Source organism: Ptychodera flava, chromosome 4, assembly GCF_041260155.1.
Source record: "Ptychodera flava strain L36383 chromosome 4, AS_Pfla_20210202, whole genome shotgun sequence".
In the NCBI taxonomy this organism is placed as follows: Eukaryota; Metazoa; Hemichordata; class Enteropneusta; family Ptychoderidae; genus Ptychodera; species Ptychodera flava.
The window spans coordinates 38,691,487-38,715,164 of NC_091931.1; the positions used below are offsets into that span (position 1 = coordinate 38,691,487).

At 37.7% G+C, this 23,678-nt stretch overlaps 1 protein-coding gene across 2 annotated transcripts in view; it reads right to left on the minus strand.

Moving 5' to 3' along the window:
• LOC139131697 (Na(+)/citrate cotransporter-like) overlaps positions 1-23,678 on the minus strand; it is a 48,309-nt gene that overhangs the window by 10,275 nt on the left and 14,356 nt on the right. For both annotated transcript variants that reach the window (XR_011552178.1, XM_070697880.1), the window contains exons 2-7: positions 18,128-18,236; positions 9,619-9,775; positions 8,757-8,892; positions 7,038-7,117; positions 6,349-6,537; positions 5,674-5,805 (exon numbers count right to left, since the gene is read on the minus strand). Coding sequence is in view for 1 of the 2 variants with exons in the window: in XM_070697880.1 (XP_070553981.1) it covers positions 5,674-5,805; positions 6,349-6,537; positions 7,038-7,117; positions 8,757-8,892; positions 9,619-9,775; positions 18,128-18,236 (803 nt within the window). In the remaining variant the exon portion in view is untranslated. The remainder of the gene's footprint in view (positions 1-5,673; positions 5,806-6,348; positions 6,538-7,037; positions 7,118-8,756; positions 8,893-9,618; positions 9,776-18,127; positions 18,237-23,678) is intronic.

The window sequence follows — 23,678 nt, forward strand, 5'->3', positions numbered from 1 at the left end:
TGTAATACCCCTATAATTACTAGCATTTGATTTGTCACCTTTTTTGAAAATCGGATAAATAATGCCTGTACACCATGACTCTGGAAATGTACCACTTGTGAAAATCTTGTTGAAAAGTTTACATAAGAGGGGTGTAACTTCATTAATGCACTGTTTAAAACATTCTGCAGGAATTCCGTCTATGCCAGGTGATTTATTATTTTGCAAGTGACTTATGCTTTGTCTTATTTCTTCTTCACTTATTGGCTGCTCGAGTACATCATCAATTGTACCCTGCGAATTGTATGCTTCAGTATTTATCTCATCACTAATATCATGTACAAAGCTTTCCATTTCAGCCCATAGCTCACTAAATTCACCAACCTCAGCATCATCATCTGGATTGAAAAGCGACTTGAAATATTCAAACCAATCATAGTTTGATATTGATGTAGGAGGAGCTGTGCAATAATTCTTAAAAAAGGACCAAAATTTTGAAGGGTCGTTTGACTGTAAGAGAAGCTGTAAGTTAGTAATTTTCTTGGAGTTATACAATTCTCTTTTCTGATTCAACAGCTTTTTATACTCCCGTCTTACTTGCTTATAAGTCAAAAGATCTTCGTTGCTATGCGTTCTTCTGTACAAATTCAACTGTGCATATACCTTACTTCTCCCTGTATAACACTCTTTATCAAACCAGCCTGTAAAGTTATGAGATATCTTGTTACTGTTACAAATTGGTCTTGAGACTTTATGAAACAGCTGGTTAAATTTATCAATGGCATTGTCAGCTGAGTCCTCCTGGTCGACATTTTCTAGCAATGCTGTCACAATGGACTGCATTTCCGTCGTAGGAAATGCTTCTGCAAACTTTTTGGCATCAAAACTATATTTTGTAAACTTAGTTCCAGATATGGAATTTTCTGGAACAGTATAATTATCAACCTTGGCTATAAAATTCGAAGTAAATGTAACGCATAAAGGAAAATGGTCAGAATCCACTCTGTTGCCAACTGTAAACTTTGAAATACTTGGAAGCAGTGACGTGGATGTTACAGCATAGTCCACAATACTTTGACCATTCTCTGACATATATGTGTATTCACCTGTTTTATCACCTTCAGTTCTGCCATTTACTATGCATAATGAAGCGGATTTACATAAGTCAATCAAATGCTTGCCATAAGCATTACATTCTTTATCACAACTGTTTCTATTTGTTGTCACACCTTCATTTGCATACGTATGCGCTTCAATAGGTAAGTGATCGATTGTATCAAAAATAATTCGATCATCAAGACCACCTGTTCTGGCGTTGAAATCACCAGCTAAAAGAAATTGACAATTTTTAAACTGATTTCTGAAAAACACCATATCGTTTTCAATGTGTATAAAAATATCATCATTAGCGTAATGTGAAGAACCCTGTGGTGTAACATAAATTGTGCCAAATATGATAGCATTGTGACCCTGATCAATTTTTAACCATACAACATCATTTAAATCTGAGACACTCTTGAGCTGTTGAACTTTTAGATAATTTTGTCTCACAAAACAAATTACACCACACTCGGTCTTCCTCTACGTTTCGAAGGTTGACGAATTGATTCATAGCAATTATACCCATGTAATGAGAATAAACCAATTTCTGTAGCCCATGTTTCAGTTAGACTAATAATGTCATACATCTTAATATACGAAATAAAGTTATCGTCTCGCCATTTATATTTAAGTCCTCTCACATTCCAAATGAGGTGAAAAATTGACTTGCCGTGACTGCAATCTTTGAAAATTGGTGAAGAGTTGACGAATTCTGAAGCTGTCGGTGAAGGGCCTCGGCCGGTTTCCTATGGACGCGACTGGTGGGCTTGTGGCGGTTGATAATTTCTCTGCTTTAGTTCGGTGATTTTTGCAGCCGCTTCATCGTAGACGTAGACTTGGCGACCTTTAGCTGGAGATGTCACGATCAGTTTGTCGTAATTAACTCTTGCTGATGCCGTTTTGTCTTCCTCCAGTATTTCCCGTCTAAACGCAAACAACTTTCTCCGGACAGCTCGTGTACGCGGTGCGAAGTCTTCATCAATGGACACATTTGTCCCTTTCAATTTTGCTGCTTTGCCGAGAACTAGTTGTTTGTCTTTAAAGAAACTAAACATTGCGATGATGGGTCGGAAACCACGCACTAATGGCCCATTGCTGATGCGATGCACTCGTTCAACACTAATGTTATCTTTGATATTCAGTTGATTTTTGACAATGTCTTTGATTTGGATTCGGAAGTCTCCCAGTCTTCATTTTGTTGTTCTTGTTCTACACCATGAAAGACTAGATTGCAGCGTCGTGTTCTGTTACTCAGGTCGTCATTTTCTTTACGCTGTTGCTGTAGCTCCCTTCGTGTACTTTGTAACTCTTCTCTTACGTTTTGTAGTTCAATGTTCTCTATCGAGCGTTCAAGTTTGTTGATTCTGCTAGAATTTTCATTACCTTTCTCTTCCAAGCTCTGCAACACATCTTCTATATGTTGTTCATTCGCGTTTCCAGTAGCGAAAACTTTGCCTTGATTTCTTTAGAGTCATTTGATATTTTGTCCAGTTTGTCTAAAATGTTATCGACATCTTCTCTTGTAATCGCAGCGTCCGCGGCTGGAGATTTTGCACGAGCAGCTCTGGGACCTGGATTGGTTTCGATGTTGCCGATAGCAAGCAGTGTGAATGTACATATGCATATGGCAAGGCTCAGCTTGAAGCTGTCACATACCTTTGTACCTTCGTTTGCATATATTTTGGCGCCCTTTCCTTGTGTGCCGCTGTGCCTCCCGCCACCGAAAAGTCCTATTTTCTGCCTATATTGGTCGATGCAGATACCCATAGTTGCATAGAATTGGTCTCTAACACAAGATAAACGTTTCAGATAGCCATCGGACAGGGAATTTCCTTTGGGTGTCGTAGAGAAAGAAGACAAGATTTGGACCGTCCTGGCGCTACATGTTCACTTGTTCCTGACATTTTACCTCTTCGAGGGTGTTGCCATTTATCGTTGCATTAGACACAGTGGACGTTTCATTGAACCCCGTTTTAGCTCACGTGTGTAAACACGTGGGCTATTGTCATAGCGATGTCTGTCTGTCTGTCCGTGTGTGTGTGTGTTAGTGTGTGTGTGTGTGTGTGTGTGTGTCTGTCTGTCTGTTTACACGATAACTCAAAAACGCCTGAACGGATTCAAGTCAGATTTGGTACACAGTTACCATATGCTACTTGCAAGAACTGATTAGATTTTGGTTAGTGTGGCTTGCATATTAATGAAGTTATGCAATATCGTTTTTTTCCGTACAATGGTTTCCCTATGGAGACGGTAATGACAGTGTAGACATATATCAAGAAATACTGCACAAAATTTCATGAAACTTTTAACAGATGACAATCTAAGAGCATTATGATGATACTGTGAGTGTCATGTCAATTATCTTCTCATTTGCATATTTATGAACTTTTGTTATTAGTGAGATAACTCTGAATTTCCTGCATTAAACTTGATGATACTTGCAACAAATATTGATCTGATATATATCTAATTATACTTAGAAGCATTAGGAAGTGTCAAGTTGATAAAAAGCTCATTTGCATATTTTATGAAGGTCTGTAATTAGTCATATAACTCCGTTATAACTTCACCAAATGTGATGAAATCTGCTGCAGATACTGATCCGACTGATGTCTAACTGTAGTGTAAAGCATTTAGTAGTGTGAAATTAATTAAGGGTTCATTTGCATATTTCATGAACTTTGTAATTATGTATATAACTTTGAAATTACGGCACCCAAGTCAGTGAAATTAGGAACATATATTGATTTGATAAATATCTAATTGTACTGAGAAGCATTTGGCAGTGTCAAGTTAACAAATCAGTAATTTGCATATTTAATGAAGTTTTGTAATTAGTGATATAACTCCAAAATAACTGCACCAAATGTGATGAAATCTGCTGCAGATACTGATCCGACAGATATCTAATTGTGGTGTAGAGCATTTAGTTGTGTGAAGTTAATTAAGGGTTCATTTGCATATTTAATGAACTTTGTAATTAGTGATATTACTCCAAATTTACAGAGTTAAATTTCATGAAACTTGCTACAGATGTTGATCTGATAAATATCCAATTGTACTGAGAAGCATTGAGCAGTGTCAAGTTAATAATTAGCTCATTTGCATATTTCATGAAGTCTTATAATTAGTCATATAACTCCGAAATAACTGCATCAAATGTGATGAAAACTGCTGCACATACTGATACGACAGATATCTAACTGTGTTGTAAAGCATTTAGTAGTGTAAAGTTAATTAAGGGTTCATTTGCATATTCAATAAACTTTGTAATTAGATATATAACGCTGAAATTTCGGCACCAAAATTTTGTGAAATGTACTACAGATATTGATTTGATAAATATTTAATTGTGCTATGAATCATTGAACAGTGTCAAGTTAATTTAGGGTTTATTTGCATATTTAATGAACTTTGTAATTAGTGACATTACTCTAAAATTACAGCATTAAATTAAATAAAACGTGCTACAAATGTTGATCTGATGGATATCTAATTGTCCCATAAAGCATTGAGCAGTGTCAAGTTAATTAACAGCTCAATTGCATATTAAATAAAGTTTTGTAATTAGTGATTAAACTCTGAGAGTACTATGCGAAGTTGAAAAAACCTGCTACATATAGTGATAACATATATCTTATTGTTCTGTGAAGGGTACTACTATTTATGAACCTGTTGTAAAACACGTGAGCATATTCAGTTCATATCTTGGTTAACTCATGTGTTCACACACGTGGGCTAAACTTACACCGATGTCTGTCTGTGTGTCTGTATGTCTAGCTGTCTGTCTGTGCGTCTATCTGTCTGTTTTTCTGTTGGCGCGATATCTCAAGAACGGCTGATAGGATTTGAATGAAATAGATTTTGTTTGGAAATAGGAAGAAATGATGAGTTTTTGGATACAAATTTGAGAACGACTGAACAAAATTTGATGAGATTTACTAAAATCTTAATCACACTCGGATATATCAGTAATGAAAGGTATTAAGAGGTGACATAAAGTTTAACTGCTTCTTTGCATACTTGATAAAGTTTCATAATTAGAGATGTGTAATTGGATTGACTTGATCAAAGTTGACGAAACTTGCCATGTACATTGGAGATACTAAAACATTGAAAGCCATCTAGTATTTTTACATCAACAACCAATTACTGATTTGAATATTTAATGAATCTTCCTAATAAGCGATATATATATATATATTATATATATATATATATATATATATATATATATATCCCGATAGACTTGATCAAAGTGGACAAAACTTGCTATGTACATTGAAGATATTATGATAAACCTTCTTGAAAGTTGTTTGCCATTAAGATCTGCTGGTTACTAATTTGCATATTAAATGAACTTTCCCGATGACATATATCTGAACAGACTTGATCAAAGTTTAAAAAGTTCAAGTTACTAAAGCCTTCAATTAGAATGTCAATAAGAATGCCCCTTACGCTATCAAAGATGCATTGCAGTACCCTCTAAGTCAAATTACTCAAGCCGTCAATTGGAATGTCAATAGAATGCCCTTCAGGCTGCCAAAGATGGATGTTCTGAAATAAAAAGCGGAATACTAAAAATGCGTCTACCTCTCTCGTTTCTGTAACCACCATAGCAGTAGACACATCCAGAGATAACAGAAAACCAAACACACCAACTGCAGTGGAAATGCAAACGATATCCATGTGTCGAAGCCTACTGAACTGGACGTTCCATACTCACTGTAGGAACGAGACAAATGAAAGAGAAATGATTAATTTGTCTTTCATAACCTTTTTATTTAGCGCAAGAAGTATCTGATTCGTATGCTCCATAATGTTGATCTCTGCGCAAACTTACGCCTTCCCAATGTCGCACATTTATCGATGAATTGTATGCAGCTATGGGGGCGCTTTTCATGAGTATCCCCAGTAATTATTCAGCCACTAAAATTATGCTTTCTTTACGACATTTCCTGATAAACGTATGATTTCTTCCTCTAAGTACAAAGTAGTTCTGTTACTTCTTGCACGTAGATTTGTTCAAGAGATGTTAAATAACAAATTTACAGTTTAAAGTTTGTGGTTGGCTATGCCCCGACAGATGTTAAGAGCACGTGAAATTATGTTACATTTCAGAGGTCACACTCAGTGTGACGAGCATATGTGCAATAAGTGAACTTCACATTGGGCATACTCGAAGAGAAGCAAAGCAATTTTCTGTGATGATAGATATACCTCATGTATGAAATTCGCCGCGTCAGTTATTTTACTTATTATTCTTACTCAGTTAACATAGCGTTCAATATTATTGGCATCACTGTTCCTGTCAGAGTAGCCGAACCACCAATGCTTGTGCCGTAGGCAATACTCAGAATCAGACAGCTGCCAACCACTGAACTTTTCTTGCCTATAACAACCCTGGGCAATGGCTCATCATTGGTCCCGTCGTCGTCAACGGCTTTCTTGTGGTTCCTAGGGAGTACAAATAGGGACAGCTCGAGGTGAATGATGCTGGACGAGAATGGATTTCTGTGAATTGACTCTTGCCTCTCAGTAGAGAAACTGAGTCAACAGGCGGTTTACTTATCTCTGGTAGTTACAAAAATCGCGCAAAATGCAGTGTTTATTGTTATAGCAGCAACAGTGTTTTGTTCATCCGGGAAATCTTCAATTAAGATTTTCTGCCCACAGAGTGTGCAACTTTCTGCTCAGATGATCCTGAGAAATCCAAAATCCACCGTCCACATTAACGCCAAATAAATAGAGGAATTGTGTTTCCGGTAACGTGTGTCCTAAAATTACGATAGGTAGGTCGGAGGAAATTTGAAAGTGCGAAAAAAATATCTTGGGTCAGCGGGTTTTTCTATGGTAGGTCGGGTTAACGGATCACATATATTTTTTATTCGACCTTAAACGGTGGAAACATGCGACACTAGCCTCTTCCTTTTTGTTTCGACACACTCTACACTTACACAATATCCTCCATTTCCATTCTGTCTTTATCATCGACCGCTGAAACTAAATCACATAGTGGGTCTTCGTTGTCTTCGTCCTGGGGGGAGGGAGGGAGGGAGGGAGGGAGGGAGAGAGAGAGAGAGAGAGAGAGAGAGAGAGAGAGAGAGAGAGAGAGAGAGAGAGAGAGAGATTGTCTTTCGGTATTCCGTTACTTTGATGCATTGTGTTCTTACCGTTCATCGGAATACGTTGTTCTTTACGTTCAGAATAACAATTGCAATCATATCCCGTGTTCAATGGTTGGTTAATGCAGAAATTGTGTAACATTTGAATTATTGATGCATGCATTCTATCGAGCGTACTTATCGCTTGAGTCGAACTCTTCAACGTTTATCTTATCGTTTCAAAGAGCAATGAATATCTCTTTTTCTTGGTGGATAGGACATTATGTTTACTATCTCCCGGTCCGACTTTCATGTCTCCCCCACGAATGTATCTCTTTGAAGAGATTGATCATTCCCTTTCGGCTATCCCTAGAATCTATCTCTCCAGGTGAAAATAATATGACCCATAAAAAGTTTTCTGATCCAGATAAGAATATTCACAGAACTTCAGGCTCTTGGTCATCTTGCAAGTCAAAATTTGCCCTGCCAATAAATCAACAGGCACTTTGCAATTGGCTCACGTTATTTAAGATGATTTAGCACTTAACCTTGTACATTTTTCAAAGCAATGTTTCTTATAATAAGAGATGACATAAAACCCAACCGCCTCATACTATATATTTTCAAAAAGCAGAGAATCTAAATGTTTAGTATGGTAGCAACAATTTACTCGAAGGATGAGGGGATTACATATTTGGGGTGGCAAAACCTCATTTGTGTGTTAATGATAGATATCAATTAAAATACTTGATACTACTTAATGAAATTTAATACCTCATTTGAAACTAGAGTATATGCAGGAAAAATATGACAATTTTGTTTTTCATTGTCTATTCTCATTCTTAAATGGCAGGGGTTGAAAGACTGACATTCTAAAACATCTGAAGAAAATAATAATAAACAAAATTGAAATGACTATAATTCAGAACAAAATTGTGGTTTTGTTATATAAGCTTAGTATTTAAAGAACATAATATGAACATTCTACAAAATTTGACCAGGACGGAGTGAAGTTCAGTTTAAATTTTTTAAATCTTGAAAACGGGAGGGAAAAAGAAGCCAGGAAATCGGGTTATTTGCATAATTTGCAAAAATGTAAAAAGGTGAATCAAACCAATATTTTAAGCTTTGCTTAACAAATTAACAACAATTGAATGGATCTTTGCAAAAAAGTGATTTCGAGGAAAATACGCTATAGTTATGTGTAACGCCATCTTTAACGACACCTGTCAATTTCGTTGGCTGCTGCAAAACACTTTGTTTTACTGTGGACTCATTCACCGACGAGCTGCAAATTCAAGTTTATTGAGGTGAGCCATGTGACAATATGCAACGGATGACTGGCCATTAGACTCCTGCGTCTCCAAATCATATATTGAGTTGACAATGATAGTCTGTGCCTGGGCTTTGCGGTATAGCCACACTGTCATGACGAGTACACTCCATCTATCCCCCCCCTCTGGTCATCTGTGCCCCGGGGAATTTCCCATCCAGAAGTCAGCGTTAGGATTTGGGGTGGTGTTTTGGTATATGTCCCGTTGATTTGTTTGTCCAAGAACCACTAGTACTCACCCTGGAGTCTATTCCCGGACGAGACGTCGTCTGGTCGGCTATTGCTTTCCCGATGGACACCATCATTGATGCAACGGCGGTGTTTGAAAACCACATCGAAAGAAATGCACTCAGGCTCATGAGGCACAACATCAATCTGGAAGCAGTCATTACGAATATATAGGTCAAAGCAACACCAAGACATTCCATCGCGGTTATATGAAAGCATGAATACAACGAGTTACCGATACGAATATCAACTCGAGACTATTGTTGAGAGGTCAGCTAAATTTCGGCAGCATCACAGGTAAGCAGTTGAGGGCAGCGTAGTTAATCACGTGACATACGTTGATAATGCAGCAACAACTTAAATTTACTCTCGAAGAACTCCTACACATAATAGGTAGTAAACTGCCTTGTCTGCACAGACCAAAATCTAAGTGTAGTTGACATCTTTGAGAATTGGCAGAGTCAAATATTTCGACTTCCAGGAGTTCCAATTTCATATCCAGTTGTATAGTTTGTTTTCTTGCATTGTGACAAAATCATCTTTACCGTATTTACAATCCAAATAAAGAAAAACTAGCTAAGAACTTAGAAAAGATTTGGACTGATGAAAATGATTTAGATGAGCATGCAAATTTTGTGCATGCCATCAGAAAAGAGTCAAAAATCAGGCACATAGAAGTTACACTGAGTTCATGAATATATACAAGTTTAGCTACTCAGAGCCAACTTAATGAGTTTTCACAATACTATCTACACTGGAAATGTCCACACAAGTAATAACGTGGAGATTCCGCGACAACATCGCTAAATGAACAAACCATGGCACCGATGCACCATTGTTGGTCGATAATTGTTAGTAAAAGTATGGCCGTACCTGTAAGGGTTGTGTCCCACCCGTCTGAGCCCACTCAATGCGATTCTCTTGTGGAGATTAGTACGTTCCACGGAAGAAGCAATGATTAAAATCCCTATCAGAAACAAGATTGCATCTGCCATGTAACTCCTGGCCACCGTCTTTGCATCTTGTATGCCTGAAAATCGCAAAACGTGAAAAAAAACATCCACTGTCATTTGGTAGACGACGGCATATAAAGGGATACAAGTTGCCATACTATTTATTGGTTTGATTGTTGTCTCTTTGCCAGTTTGTTTGTTTTCTCTTAATCATGGGTCATGTTGCAACCTTATGTTATAGTAAAATCAAAATTGATTGTTCCTGGTCATAGATTTTTCCAAACCTGGAGTAGTAGGCTGCATTTATGAAAAAAAAAGACCTTACCACCCCAAAAAATTGCTACAAAAGGTTTTTCAATGATTTTTGATAGAGTCAAATGTGCTAATAACATACTAAAAGTCTATCAAAATCTGACCACCGGAAACGCGTCATTTTCAAGATGGCGTCCAAGATGGCCGCCATATACTTGAATTGGCCATAACTACTTAAATATTAAACCTAGACTTGTGATGTCTGTGTCTACCACCATGTTTTAGTGGTTTAGGAATCCAACTATCATATCTAGATTATAGACAAGTGGTCATAAGTCCCCTAATTTGCATATTTGTACATGTATTAAAAATATCACTGTCACATTCTTCGTCCGGAACATGTTGCTCATGTGGATTTTCACAATTTCCAAGGTTAGGTAGTAAAGGGAAATCAACTCCACACATCGTTCATATTTGGGTTGTTTGCGTTTTGTGTATGAAAGTATGTATAATATAAGTGTATGTCATGTTTGGCTGTTTTAAGTAAAGTGTTGCTTAGCCATGGCGAGACGTACCCGTAATCTACGAGTCTTGATGTTACTCCACACTGAAGGGAGAGACAAGTGTGACACTGCGATCCTTTGGCGCTGCGTTTCGAAAACAGAGTTTTCTTCATCAGTCGCTTAAAATTCATTCTTGATTGATGAGACGTGTTGAATGGTTGATTGTCTTTATTTGGTAGTATGTTGTTCCACTTACGTTTGTTGTTCAAGTAGGGAAGCTAGAATGTCTACTGGTTGGTCTTGTTGTGTTTGTGTAGATTCGTGTGAACCTGAGTTCGAGCTGTCGTCGCTTTTGTGAAATCTGGCGCTTATAAGTCTATCGCCTATATTTCTGTTCCTTCTACCGGTATATGCGATTATTGGTTGATTTTGGAACAGTTTTTTTTAGTGTTTCGTCTTTTTCAAGTTCACTTCAGTTTTCTCTCAGAGCTTGCTTGATTTTTGTCATTTCGATGTACGGGCTATATGTTGTTATGAAGACTACAGTACTGCATTGTTGGTGGCGTTCTTTCTTTCTTTTTGTTGTTCAAGCTGTCTTTTTTCTGCTTTTATGATCTGTTTCTCTGATAATGCGTTCTATTTCATTTTAACTCATATTTGGTATGTGCATAAATAACAAAAAACATCTAATATGGTGAGTCGGTGGCGTCTGTGTGTCTCTATGTATGTATGTGGGTATGTTAGTGCGGATGCATGTCCGTCACATGCAAAAGCTCCCTTACCGCCAAAGCTATCATCTCAGTATTTGGTGTACAGGTAGATGCAGGGGCTGAGATGTGACGTTGTTCAAATGGACGTCAAAATGTGCAAATGAGGTAGGAAAAAGGGAAATCCTGCAAATGTGTAGGAGTGGTGGTATGCCAGTGACTGAAACAGGCTACTCCACTGACCTTGAATCATTTCCTGTCATTGTTTTTGAACTGTTACATATTAACAGACCTGCTCAAACTAGAGGGACTAGCTGTTTTTGCTAAGCATGTTGCTAAAGTTGACCTCCAGTACCTAAAGTTTCAGACGATATTTACTTTTGTCATTCTTCTTTTTCTGGTTTATATATTTCTTGTTGTTTTTCTGGTTGTACTGTGCAGAAATCATTGTCATAACATCAACGTAGAATTTTCCTGCACTGAACAGTCAGATAGAAACAACATTTATTGTTGATCTTTGGTACCCATACTGGTATATACCAATTCTGATCAAATATGACGGACACCGTATAATTGCGGTATTTTATATTTGTCGGTCTTGTAGTTTTTCACTAAATTGTGTGACTTTCTCTGTAAAATCGGTTTCGTTGTTGCATGTTCTGATGTATCGTAATGTTTCACCTTTGATCAGACCTTTGAATGTTGCTGCCGGATGGCATGAGTTTCTTTGTAAGAACTGGAATGTATCTGTTGCTTTTATGTGTGTCTTGGTGTCGAGAATGTTCTTTTTGTTGTATCGACGATCTTTGTAGATAGTCAGGTCTAAATATGTGATTTCTTGAGAGGAGCTTTCAAACGAAAATTTGAAAGTAGGATGCATTTTGTTGATGTTTGATATGAATTCTTTGAGTTGTGTTCCGATGAAAATCAGGAAAACATCGTCCCTGAACCTCAGCCAGGTCGGTATTTGTTGTTTGTGTTTCTGTATTATTCTCATTTCTATCTCGTGAAATGTAATATCTGCTTTTTTCAGCGACGAGGGAGACCCCATAGAGCACCCCCATTTTTTGCCAGTAGAATTCATCATTGAATTCAAATATGTTGTTTTTTAAGATTATTTTAAGCAGAGCTATCATGTATTTCGTTGGTGGCTGCTTGATTATGTAATTATTTGATGATCTTTCGTGATTTCATGCTCTGCCGACTGATTCAACTGCCTCATTATGTGGTGTATTTGTGTAAATTTTAATTACATCTAGTGTTACTAGTGTTGCATTGGCCGGAACTTCGATTGTCTATCCCATATTTGAATATTTGAATCAGTCAATAGAGAAATAAGAACACCACTTTGGTACCTTCTACCGAAAATACATAAAATGCCGCCACCAGGAACTAAGCTCGCAGGACAGCCGATTATAAGTGGATGCTCCAGTCCAACATTTCACATATCAGAATTCATTGACCACTTTCTCAAACAAATCCTCAAAGAAACAACCAACATACATCAAAGATACAACAGACTTTATACGGAAAATTTAGACAATCAAAGTTCCGGCCTATGCAACACTAGTAACACTAGATGTAATTTAAATTTACACAAATACACCACATAATGAGGCAGTTGAATCAGTCGGCAGAGCATGAAATCACGAAAGATCATCAAACAATTACATAATCAAGCAGCCACCAACGAAATACATGATAGCTCTGCTTTAAAAAAAATCTTAAAAAACAACACATTTTAATTCAACGATGAATTCTACTGGCAAATATGGGGGTGCTCTATGGGGTCTCTCTCGTCTCCGAAAATAGCAGATATTACATTTCACGAGACAGAAATGAGAATAATACAGAAACACAAACAACAAATGCCGACCTGGCTGAGGTTCAGGGATGATGATTTTCTGATTTCCATCGGAACACAACACGAACTCAATGAATTCATATCAAACAACAACAAAATGCATCCTACTTTCAAATTTTCGTTTGAAAGCTCCTATCGAGAAATCACATATTAAGACCTGACTATCTACAAAGATCGTCGATACAACAAAAAGAACATTCTCGACACCAAGACCACAAATAAAAAGCAACAGATACATTCCAGTTCTTACAAAGAAACTCATGCCATCCGGCAGCAACATTCAAAGGTCTGATCAAAGGTGAAACATTACGATACATCAGAACATGCAACAACGAAACCGATTTTACAGAGAAAGTCACACAATTTGGTGAAAAATTACAAGACCGACAATATAAAAAAATGAAATAGAACGCATTTTCATCGAAACAGATCATAAAAGCAGAAAAAGACAGCTTGAACAATAAAGAAGAAAGAAAGAACGCCACCAACAATACAGTAGTCTTCATAACAACATAACCCGTACATAGAAATGACAAAAATCAAGCAATCCCTGACAGAAAACTGGAGTAAACTTGTAAAAGATGAAACACTTAGTCTAAAAAGCGGTTCCAAAATCAACCAATAATCGCATATAGAAGGAACAGAAAGATAGGCAATACACTGATAAGTGCCAGACTGCAAAAAGCGACAACAGCTCGAACTCAGGTTCACACAAACCTACACAAACACATCAAGACCAACCAGTAGACATTCTAGCTTCCCTACTTGAACAACAAACGTAAGTGGAACAACATATTACCAAATAAAGACAATCAACCATTCAACACGTCTCACCAATCAAGAATGAATTTTAAGCGACTGATTAAGAAAACTCGGTTTTCGAAACACAGCGCCAAAGGATCGCAGTGTCACACTAGTCTCTCCGCTCCAGTGTGGAGTAACATCAAGACACGTAGATTACGGGTACGTCTCGCCATGGCTAAGCAACACTTTACTTAAAACAGCCAAGCATGGCATACACTTATATTATACACAATTTCATACACAAAATGCAAACAATCCAAATATGAACGATGTGTGGAGTTGATTTCCCTTTACTACGTAACCTCGGAAATTGTGAAAATCCACATGAGCAACATGTTCCGGACGAAGAATGTGACAGTGATATTTTTAATACATGTACAAATATGCAAATTATGGGACTTATGACCACTTGTCTATAATCTAGATATGGTAGTTGGATTCCTAAACCACTAAAACATGGTGGTAGACACAGACATCACTAGTCTAGGTTTAATATTTAAGTAGTTATGGCCATTTTAAGTATATGGCGGCCATCTTGGACGCCATCTTGAAAATGACGCGTTTCCGGTGGTCAGATTTTGGTACACTTTAGTATGTTACTAAGCACATTTGACTCTATAGGAAACCGTTGAAAAACCTTTTGTAGCAATTTTTTTAGGGTCAAACCATATTTTCAGCCGACTAGAGCGAAGGCGCGCCTATTTTAGATAATTCTTTGTTTAAGTGAGTCTTTGAACGCCTATGTATCCTTCGCTGTATGAATACGGATTTTCTATACGATTCCTTACTCTTGGTCTGTGTTTAAACTTTTCGGCAAACGTTCATGCCGTGAAACGTTCTGTTACTCCAGCGTCGACCTTAGCTATGTTTCAAACGATAACAAGAACGCTTTTAGTCAACATAGAGAGTTTGCCCAGAAAAAGATGCGCGCGTTGTCAAAAGTTCCTTTTTTGGTTACAATTATATATATATATATATATATATATATATATATATATATATATATATATATATATATATATATATATATATATATATATATATATATATATATATATATATATATATATATATATACATATATACATATATATATAACAATTGTATTAATAACATGTGCACTAACTCACAGAAAACAAAAGTAATGGTCCTTGGAACTTCTCAAAGAAAAGCTAGAATAGATGAATCAATTCATGTGTTATGTAATGGAGATCAACTGGAGTGTGTTACACATGATAAATTATTGGGTATAATCGTTGATGATACCTTAAGCTGGGAAAAACAGGTTAACTCTGTTTGTAAAAGTATCGCATTTTAGTTTCTTCAACTCAAGCGCATTCGCCCCTTTCTAACTAATAGGGCCGTGATGAGTTTCTATAATTGTTTTATTTTACCCCATTTTGATTACTCTTCCAACATATGGGGTCACTGTTCTATTAAACTTTTAGGGCGCATTGAGCGACTCTTGAAAGGTGTTGCGAGAGTTCGTTTAGATTGTAATTTTAATACTTCTAGTGATGTTTTATTCCGTACATTGCATTGGATGCCATTCAGAAAACGGATTTTATATCATGAATCAATTTTAATGTATAAAGTACAAAACAATTTAGCTCCAGATTATTTGAATGTTTTTAAAAGGATACACAATGTTCACAGTCGGAATACTAGATCTGCTGCCAGGGAAGATTTATACATTCCAAAACATAGAACACAGTTTTTTAAGACAAGTTTTACATACAGTGGTGTAAAAATATGGAACAGTTTACCGGTTGTCATGTTCCTCATTGCAGGCTTTTAAAGGCAAATGTAAATTTCATTTTTCATGTGACACAGATGTTCAGTAGTGTAATGTTGTTTATTGTCCATTTGTCCATTTGATTTTTGTACCTGTTGTATTTTTTGCCTTTCATGTCTTCATGGATGTGTGCAATATTCAATGTATATATTGTATATTTTAATGTTTTCTCGACACTGTGTGAGAAGAGCCATTGGCTCAACATTTTATCGAGATTAAATAAAGTCTAAATAAAAAAAGATATATAATATATAATTATATATTATATATATATATATATATATATATATATCTATATATATATATATATATATATGATTATTATATTATTATAGCACCTACGTCTGTAACCTATGGATTTTTCGTCGTACAGTAAGTTTCGGTATCAGAGGACGCGGAGTCCAATAAGCTTAACTTTGACGCGGAGTACAATAACTCAAAGGTGTTATTGGACGCTATTTGACCTTTGACCTCAAAACACCTTTACGTCAAGGCGAGGAAAAAGAAGAGAATATTTTACATTTTTACAACAATTAATACTTCTTAACATTCAGTTCTTCACAAAGCAAATCATGGTCAGTCCAAAACCGGTGAATTTGAGTGAAATTATGCTGCTGACGTAAAATTTCTACCACGCGCACTGCGCAGCGCGGGTTGAAATTTCATTCTGTGCGCTTAGCGGACGCGCTGAACGCGTTTCGCTCAGTGCAGAAGCATCCAAAAACGCCTAAATTTCGACTTTTTTTCAAGTAAAGTTGGACTGAAAAGGTGTATAATAATAAGGTTATTCACAAAATACCGGGATTTATGTCCTCGTACATCGTACGCTACGGTATTGTCCTCGACGCTACGCGTCTCGGACAATACCTCCGCTGCACGATGTACTCGGACATAAATCCCGGTATTTTGGGAATAACCTTATATTATTTTTGTGTATGTATGTATGTATGTGTACGTATGTGTGAATATAATATATATATATGAATATATATATATATATATATATATATATATATATATATATATATATATATATATTTGTATGTATATATATATTCACACATACACACTTTCTAAAGCACTGATGAAGTGGGTAAACTTCCAGTTGCTGAACACTACACACAATCCGTGGGCAAATGTATAATTATCGTTCCTTATTCACCTCAATGTCTCAACTGTTGTCTTTCTATCTCTTCACATTTGACTTGTAAACGTAGGCGCGCCCTCTAGCGCTTCACCGCGGTCCACCTCATTTACCTGAATAGATGTAACGATGTGGTAAAGACACTCGGCGGTGAGGAATTGCTCGACCCATGGAGGTAGTACCTCCATTTTTCGACCACATACTTTGTAACGCTTGTTGTAGATTCCTCGTTTTATTGGGGGCCCAGGCCTTGTAGCCTAGGCCCCTATTGGTTTTACTGGAGTTCAATATTCTTCCTCCTCTTCTTCTTCTTCCGTAACTTTTTTGTTACTCTTGATCTCAGAAACCGCTAAAGGTAAACCTCTCAAACTTGCAGAGCTAATAGGTATTAATGAGTACGTGTTCATATTATCCTTAATAATTGGTCACGTGACCTGGCGGCCATATGGAATTTTCCAAAAACCTGAAAATTGTTTCGCCTGAAGACTACTGAATTTGAAATTTTGTGTATAGCAAGCATGAGCTAAGGACTTCAGAATTTGCAAGCAAAATCATATGCGGTCACGTGACTTAGGCCGCCATATTGGATTTTCGAAAATACCATTTTAATCTTTAGAAATCTTCTTCTCCAGAACCAACACAATCATTGAAATTGAAATTGTACACGTATCATCTTAAGTATGATCCCTTTGAAGTTTGCAAAAGGCATTTGGATTGGTCGCGTGGTTTTGCCGCCATATTGGATTCTGCAAAAATCCCAATTTAATCATTAAAAATCTTCCTCTCCACAACCAACACACCGATTGAACTTGAAGTTTACTCATATCTTCCTAAGTGTGAGCACTTTAAAGTTTCTCAAAGGCAATTGGATCAGTAAAGTAGTTTGGCTTCAATATTGGAATTTGCGCAAAACATACGATTACCAGTGAAACCTAATGATGTTCAAAATCCTTCTTTACAATAATTAAAAGACTTTTCCAAGCTCAAATTTTGCACCTAATATCACCAGTGCAAGAACTTGAACTCCGGCCCCGCAAACGCTGCTTGCAGCTTTAATTATTATATTCATTAAACATGTTCATGTATCGTTTTTGTTTTATTAAGTGCCATTAGTATTGGTTGAAAGCAATTTTAAGACGCGTCAAGTAAAATATGGTGACTGAAACATGTGAAAATCACTTTTGTTCAATAATTGGCTTCTGAGGAAGCGGAATTTGTATAATGTGAAGAGTACTGATAAGATAAAAAGTTAAAAGCATTGCAATAAAATCGCTGGATTTTCAACGGGCACTGTAAAATAGAATAGAAAAAAATTGTTCACTCTTGTTACACAGAATGCAACACCAAAAATGTCACTTACCTAGTATTGGAAAGAATATCGCCGGCAAGAAACTTGCGATCGGCATTGGCAGTGTTTCAGTGATTAAAAATATTATCATGTTGATGGCGACGTAACCACATCTGGCAGCCTGGAAATGCACACAGAAATACACAGGAAACACTTTACTGTGTGTACTGAGCAACACGAGGAAAGAGGACATGAAATGACCGTGACGACGATGAGAAAACGAAGGGTTTGACGAAGGATTGGATACTGGAAAGATTTGGCTGTATCTCTGTAAATTTACTTACCGTTGCTTCTGTATAATACACTTAAAGAAAGATAGAAAGACGGTTACGCTTTTTATCTCTTTGCATAAGATTTCTATTTGATATCCGTGTGGCTGCCCAACGTCAAATTTCAGTAATGTGCGCCCTCTCCGATCAGTATCTGCCATGGGGTGATTTTGACAGCAGACATTTCCATTCAAATATGTAATCTAGCGTTGATCTTTTTAAAGTCAATTTCATCATTGTCTGCAGCATAACTACATTTTGTCAAATGTTCTGATGACAGTCGATCCAAAGTTATTAGATAGAAATTTTGGAAATATCGGACGGCGATCGGTCAGCTTTAGTTCCGGGTCTCTATTGGAGATTAAGAACGGTCGGAGTTAATCATTCATAATTTTGTCAGCATTACAAGGCCTAGTCAATTCCACTATCGTGACTTTTGCCTAAGTTCGCCCACTGTTTGACTAGAATGAGTTCATATTTCCTTGAGCAATTCATGCTCTGGTTGGCTCAAAATAGTTCGTGAATTAAGGTCTGGAATACTAACTACTACTTCCTAGTGTCCGATAGAGAAGTCGTCCCAAATATAAATTATAAGTAGCCGCAATTACTTCAAAGTCGAACAACGAGCGAGTTAAGTGTCGAACAAAAAAGCAACTGTTTGAGTATGCAGAAGGGAAGTGTCAGGGTTGTCTGGCTACAATCAATCTTTCATGCTTCCTTTACCGTACTGACCCACGTCATTTTCAATTCTATTTAATTCGGCCACCAACACATACGCTCTGATTCATTTTATGGTGCCCGAATTTCCAGACAATTAGCATATCATTTAATTTGACCTCATCAATCTCATTTGTTACATAGTTACTTTATTTTCCTAAACTGATTGGTGTTGCGATTTCAGCTGTAAGCGTTTTTTTTCTGGTATAACAAAGGTATTTATGAAGCGCGTAGCCTATTGTCCTTACAACCTTTAACACTCCGTACAACCGTTACCGGAACCTGTCAATACGAACTAGTGTATAAAGTTCATACAAAGTCACTGAAGTCATTAAGATGCAACCAACATGAAACCTTTCACACAACTTTCACGCCGCTAAAAATACCTAACAGTCACTCTGGACACGAATGATTGCAGTTGCGCTTTTCTTGCATAGGATTCACGATACGCAGAGTCTTGCGCTGTGAAATACTGATTTTCATAGTAGCGTGACATTGCGTGGCCATATCAACGAAAATGACAAGTACCCAAAATGTATCTTATCGGTTTGTAAGCGGACTGACTACGCTGTTGCGGTTGAGTATCGGTCTTACTCTTCAATAACTAGGCGTTTCAAGTGGGAGATAAACAAAATCGACAGAAAGCATTTGACAGCTTGACAGGCGTTTAGAAATTAGCTCTTCAATGACAGCTAACATTTGCGTGACACACGAAATACGACAGACAGGAACCACACGAATGATGGCGAGGTTCTTGGCGAGACTTTTTAACGGTATTTTTCATCACAATCTCCACCGCGTGATGTGAAAATGTAGTCTTCACCCACTGAAGAGCCTACTACACTAAAACGGGAAGACCATACCACCTTTATTGATTGGACACGCACTTCTGCAATACGATGTACGATACAACACAACATTGTGGTATTACAACCTTGATATAGTGACTGACTGAACGACACATTGTGGCGACTATCGCAAATTCATTTGTGTGTCACGCAGTGTCACGGATGTTGTCAAATAAATAGGAACTTTAAAGGTGGCATGGTCTTCCCGTTTTACTCGAAAGTAAAAAGACTTAAACTTTTGCACAACCTTTGCTCAGCGAATTCTTCAACCACAAAAATCAGGGGCCAACGGCAAAATTTGGAACTAGAGAGACAAAACAACCTAACATTTACCGATATTGGAAATTCAAAATGGCCGCCATCCCTGGCTTAACTCTATAGGGAAATATTATTTTCGAAAAACTAATACGGTAGAAATGTTTCTTATCCCAAGAGCTTCAAAATGAGCCCCCACGAGAGGTAGATCAGAAAAGAATTGTAAAAGTTTTAAAGTCCAAATATCTGTCCCCGAGGCGCATTCTACGCATTGCTAACGAGCAAGCTCTCCAATGCGACCAGTGACGTATCATATTGACAAGATTATCACTAATTAGTTGCAAAGAGCCTTTGGAGATTATATACGAAAAACAAAAAGCGTTTGATATACTGTTATCCCACATAAAAACCCTTTGTATAGGGACTACGATGAAACACACAGTAGTTCACCCGCCATCCTGCTCGAGATGAGTATTCCAACGGCCGCTGTGTCAGTAAACTGTAATAGTGTTCAAAGAACCCAATCACTGAATCACGATGAATTTTCATAAGAACCTTTCACACTGCTCTTGACAAAACGTTTGGGTTTTTTTTCGCGCGAGGGGTGGGGGTACCGGTGGGGGTACGGGTGGGGGTGGTATATGCGAGTCATCTTTTCGCTATTTCTGAAGATTACGAGGCGTCACGAGACACCTGTCAAGTAATGTCACGGGCTTGCAAGAAGATCATTTAAGGTGACAGATCCTATGCTGCAGAAAACAGCTGACGGTGGTTTGATTGAAAAAGCGGACTATCTGTAGGAAAATATCTAAAAGCAAAATGAATGAAAGTACTTTCAATTCATCGCAAAATTAAAGTACGTTTTATTGTTCTAGCGATAACAAATCAGGCATTATTCCTTTCAATTCAACCACATAAGCATGAGGATGGTCGAATTGCCAAAGCAACAATGACATCCATTGTGACACGAACTTTCTGCAAGGAAGCAACGCTCACGGGCTTTTTTTTTCTGCCCGGATATTTCGCGCCTATGAACTACTGTGACAATTTAGAATAATGGTTTTCGGGGACGCTTCTGGTGCTGGGATCGAAGATCAGAACGACTTGGTAGCTGCATGTGACACGATTTTCATTGTCCTTGTCCCCTAATCGTACATATATATCGACCATTTCGCTCAAGTTGATTATTTAATATTGTCTGAGTCAAATGACTATCATGTGACGAACGACCGTCCAGTCACGTCCAGTCCAGTCAGTTTCCAAGACAACGGAGTCACCACTTCTGCGTCAAAGTACCTTGGGCAACTTTCTGATCGCACTGAATATTTCACTTCCCTTCTAAACGAAAAAAGATAGTCTCTAAATTTCTTGCACAATGGCTAGATGTCCAAACTGGGCACTGGATCCCTACAGGTTTAAATGACGTCGCGTCGCCTACACACGTCTGGTTGCTGTATGTTTTTTGCCGGTATATTTCAACCACGTGCATGTCAAACTGAACTAACGCCCCGGCATACAGGAGTTTTAGTTCTTTTTTTCTCGTATCTCGAACATATTTTCGTCAATCATAGTAGTACGCCACGGTTACACAAAAAATACGTACAGTATGCAGGATATTCTATCACCGTTCGGAATAAGTTAAACAGTTGTTCAGAAAACCCCTTTCAGCATTTTGAACTTCCGACAACCCATTTCAGTAATTCGTGGTCATGTTTTGGAACTTGAAATCAAAATTTCATCGTAGGATTTCTACTAAAATTCTACAATTCTACTTTTCCGTTGTTAGGACTGGAGGGAATTTTTGAGGTCAACAGCAATAAGTTCCAGTTGCCATGTGCAGGTTTTATATATCCACAGCCAGTGAGCATGGCGGTTTGCGCTGACACTTGACTGGGTTCAAATCAATTTGAGCGATTTTCTTTAGTTAAGTTTTGTGGACGGGCGTGAGAAGGTCTGACACAGAAATCACGTAAGTTATAGTCCCTCGAATGTCATGATACACCATCGCAAACGGAAAGTGACCCAAGCACCCCGAAATTTTCATAAATGCCAGATAAACGTCAGTACACAATCTGTCAAAGTGATTTATCGCCAAATCTTAAAGAAAATTTGCACATTATCCATATGCCTAATGAGACTAAACAGGATGAATTGTTACAATGAATTGAATCCAATGCTGAAAACACAGGGGTATAGATGAGAACTGATGTCCGAGCAAAACAGTAGGTTACTTAGCCTTTCTGTACTTGCAACTTTTCTCCATGGGCCGGAAACATCTCCGCTTCCACCCCCGCGCGTGACTCTCTCTCTCGACGATTCAGTCGCGAACTCTTGAAATTCGACTATCTGGTTTTGAACTTAGCAACACACCCTTGGAAAAAAGATACGAATTAGATCGGAAAGCACGCAACAGGAACAACAGGTGTACCACATAAGAAAGTTACACACCTGAAGCAGAGTGAAGTATTCGGAAAGAGACTCATTAGAAAGGTCAATGCACCAGGCCTGGTAATGCTCGTTGCGATGCTGATCATTTGAAATGTACACCTTGTGTCACATGCAGCTACGACCCTATTAAAAGACACCGTAACAGAATCGCCGTGCAATAAAATAATAGATGCCTTTCCGCACCGAAGTGAGGAGATTGTCTTTCATTACAAGAATCTCTGGTTAGCGTGAAGGATGTCATCGATCGAATTATTTTTAGACTGAATCGCAAATCCATCAAGTTGCAAGAAACCTTACTGTTTTATATAAACTCAACTTTTCGCCGCCTTCTTTCTAGGTTTTGGCCCCGGGGACCGCTGCACCGTCTTAATTTTTCTCCATGTCAGAATTTTCGAGATGATTCGTTCGTATGACTTTGAAATTTGAATGCGCTATGTTCAATTCTATGCACATGACAGCTAACAGAAGATGTAATTGTCACCACAGACGCCAACCCGTCTGACATTTTGTATTATGAGGCGTAAGACCCTGGCCGTTCATGATCATGCGTTTGCAAACAGTAAACAATCCGTCAAAACATCGTTTAAAGAATGCCTGTATTTTGTGCCGAAGTGAGCATTTGCCTCAGCCTGACCTTTTCACTGTATCTGACAGTAACATGCCGACTACTTCGCATCGTTCGTCAAACTTATGACAGACGTTACATTTGTAAGTATTTCCGTATTTTCAAGTTTCTGACACAGGATTTACCGTCTGAAACCCGATTAAAACAAATTATCGACTAAAAAAAATCATAAACAGTAAAACATGATGACTCCGTGTTCCTCTCATAAGATTCTTTTATGTTTGCAAACAATGTATATTTGTCCTCACAAGTTCTTAAAACTACTATATAAAACCGACAATGAAGAGATGTAAAACACTTCGGGAATGAACGGTACTGTAATTACATCTGAGGACATACCGTGTTTCCCTTACAGCCAACATCACATCACGTGCTGTGAGTCCCGTCAGACGAAGCAGCTT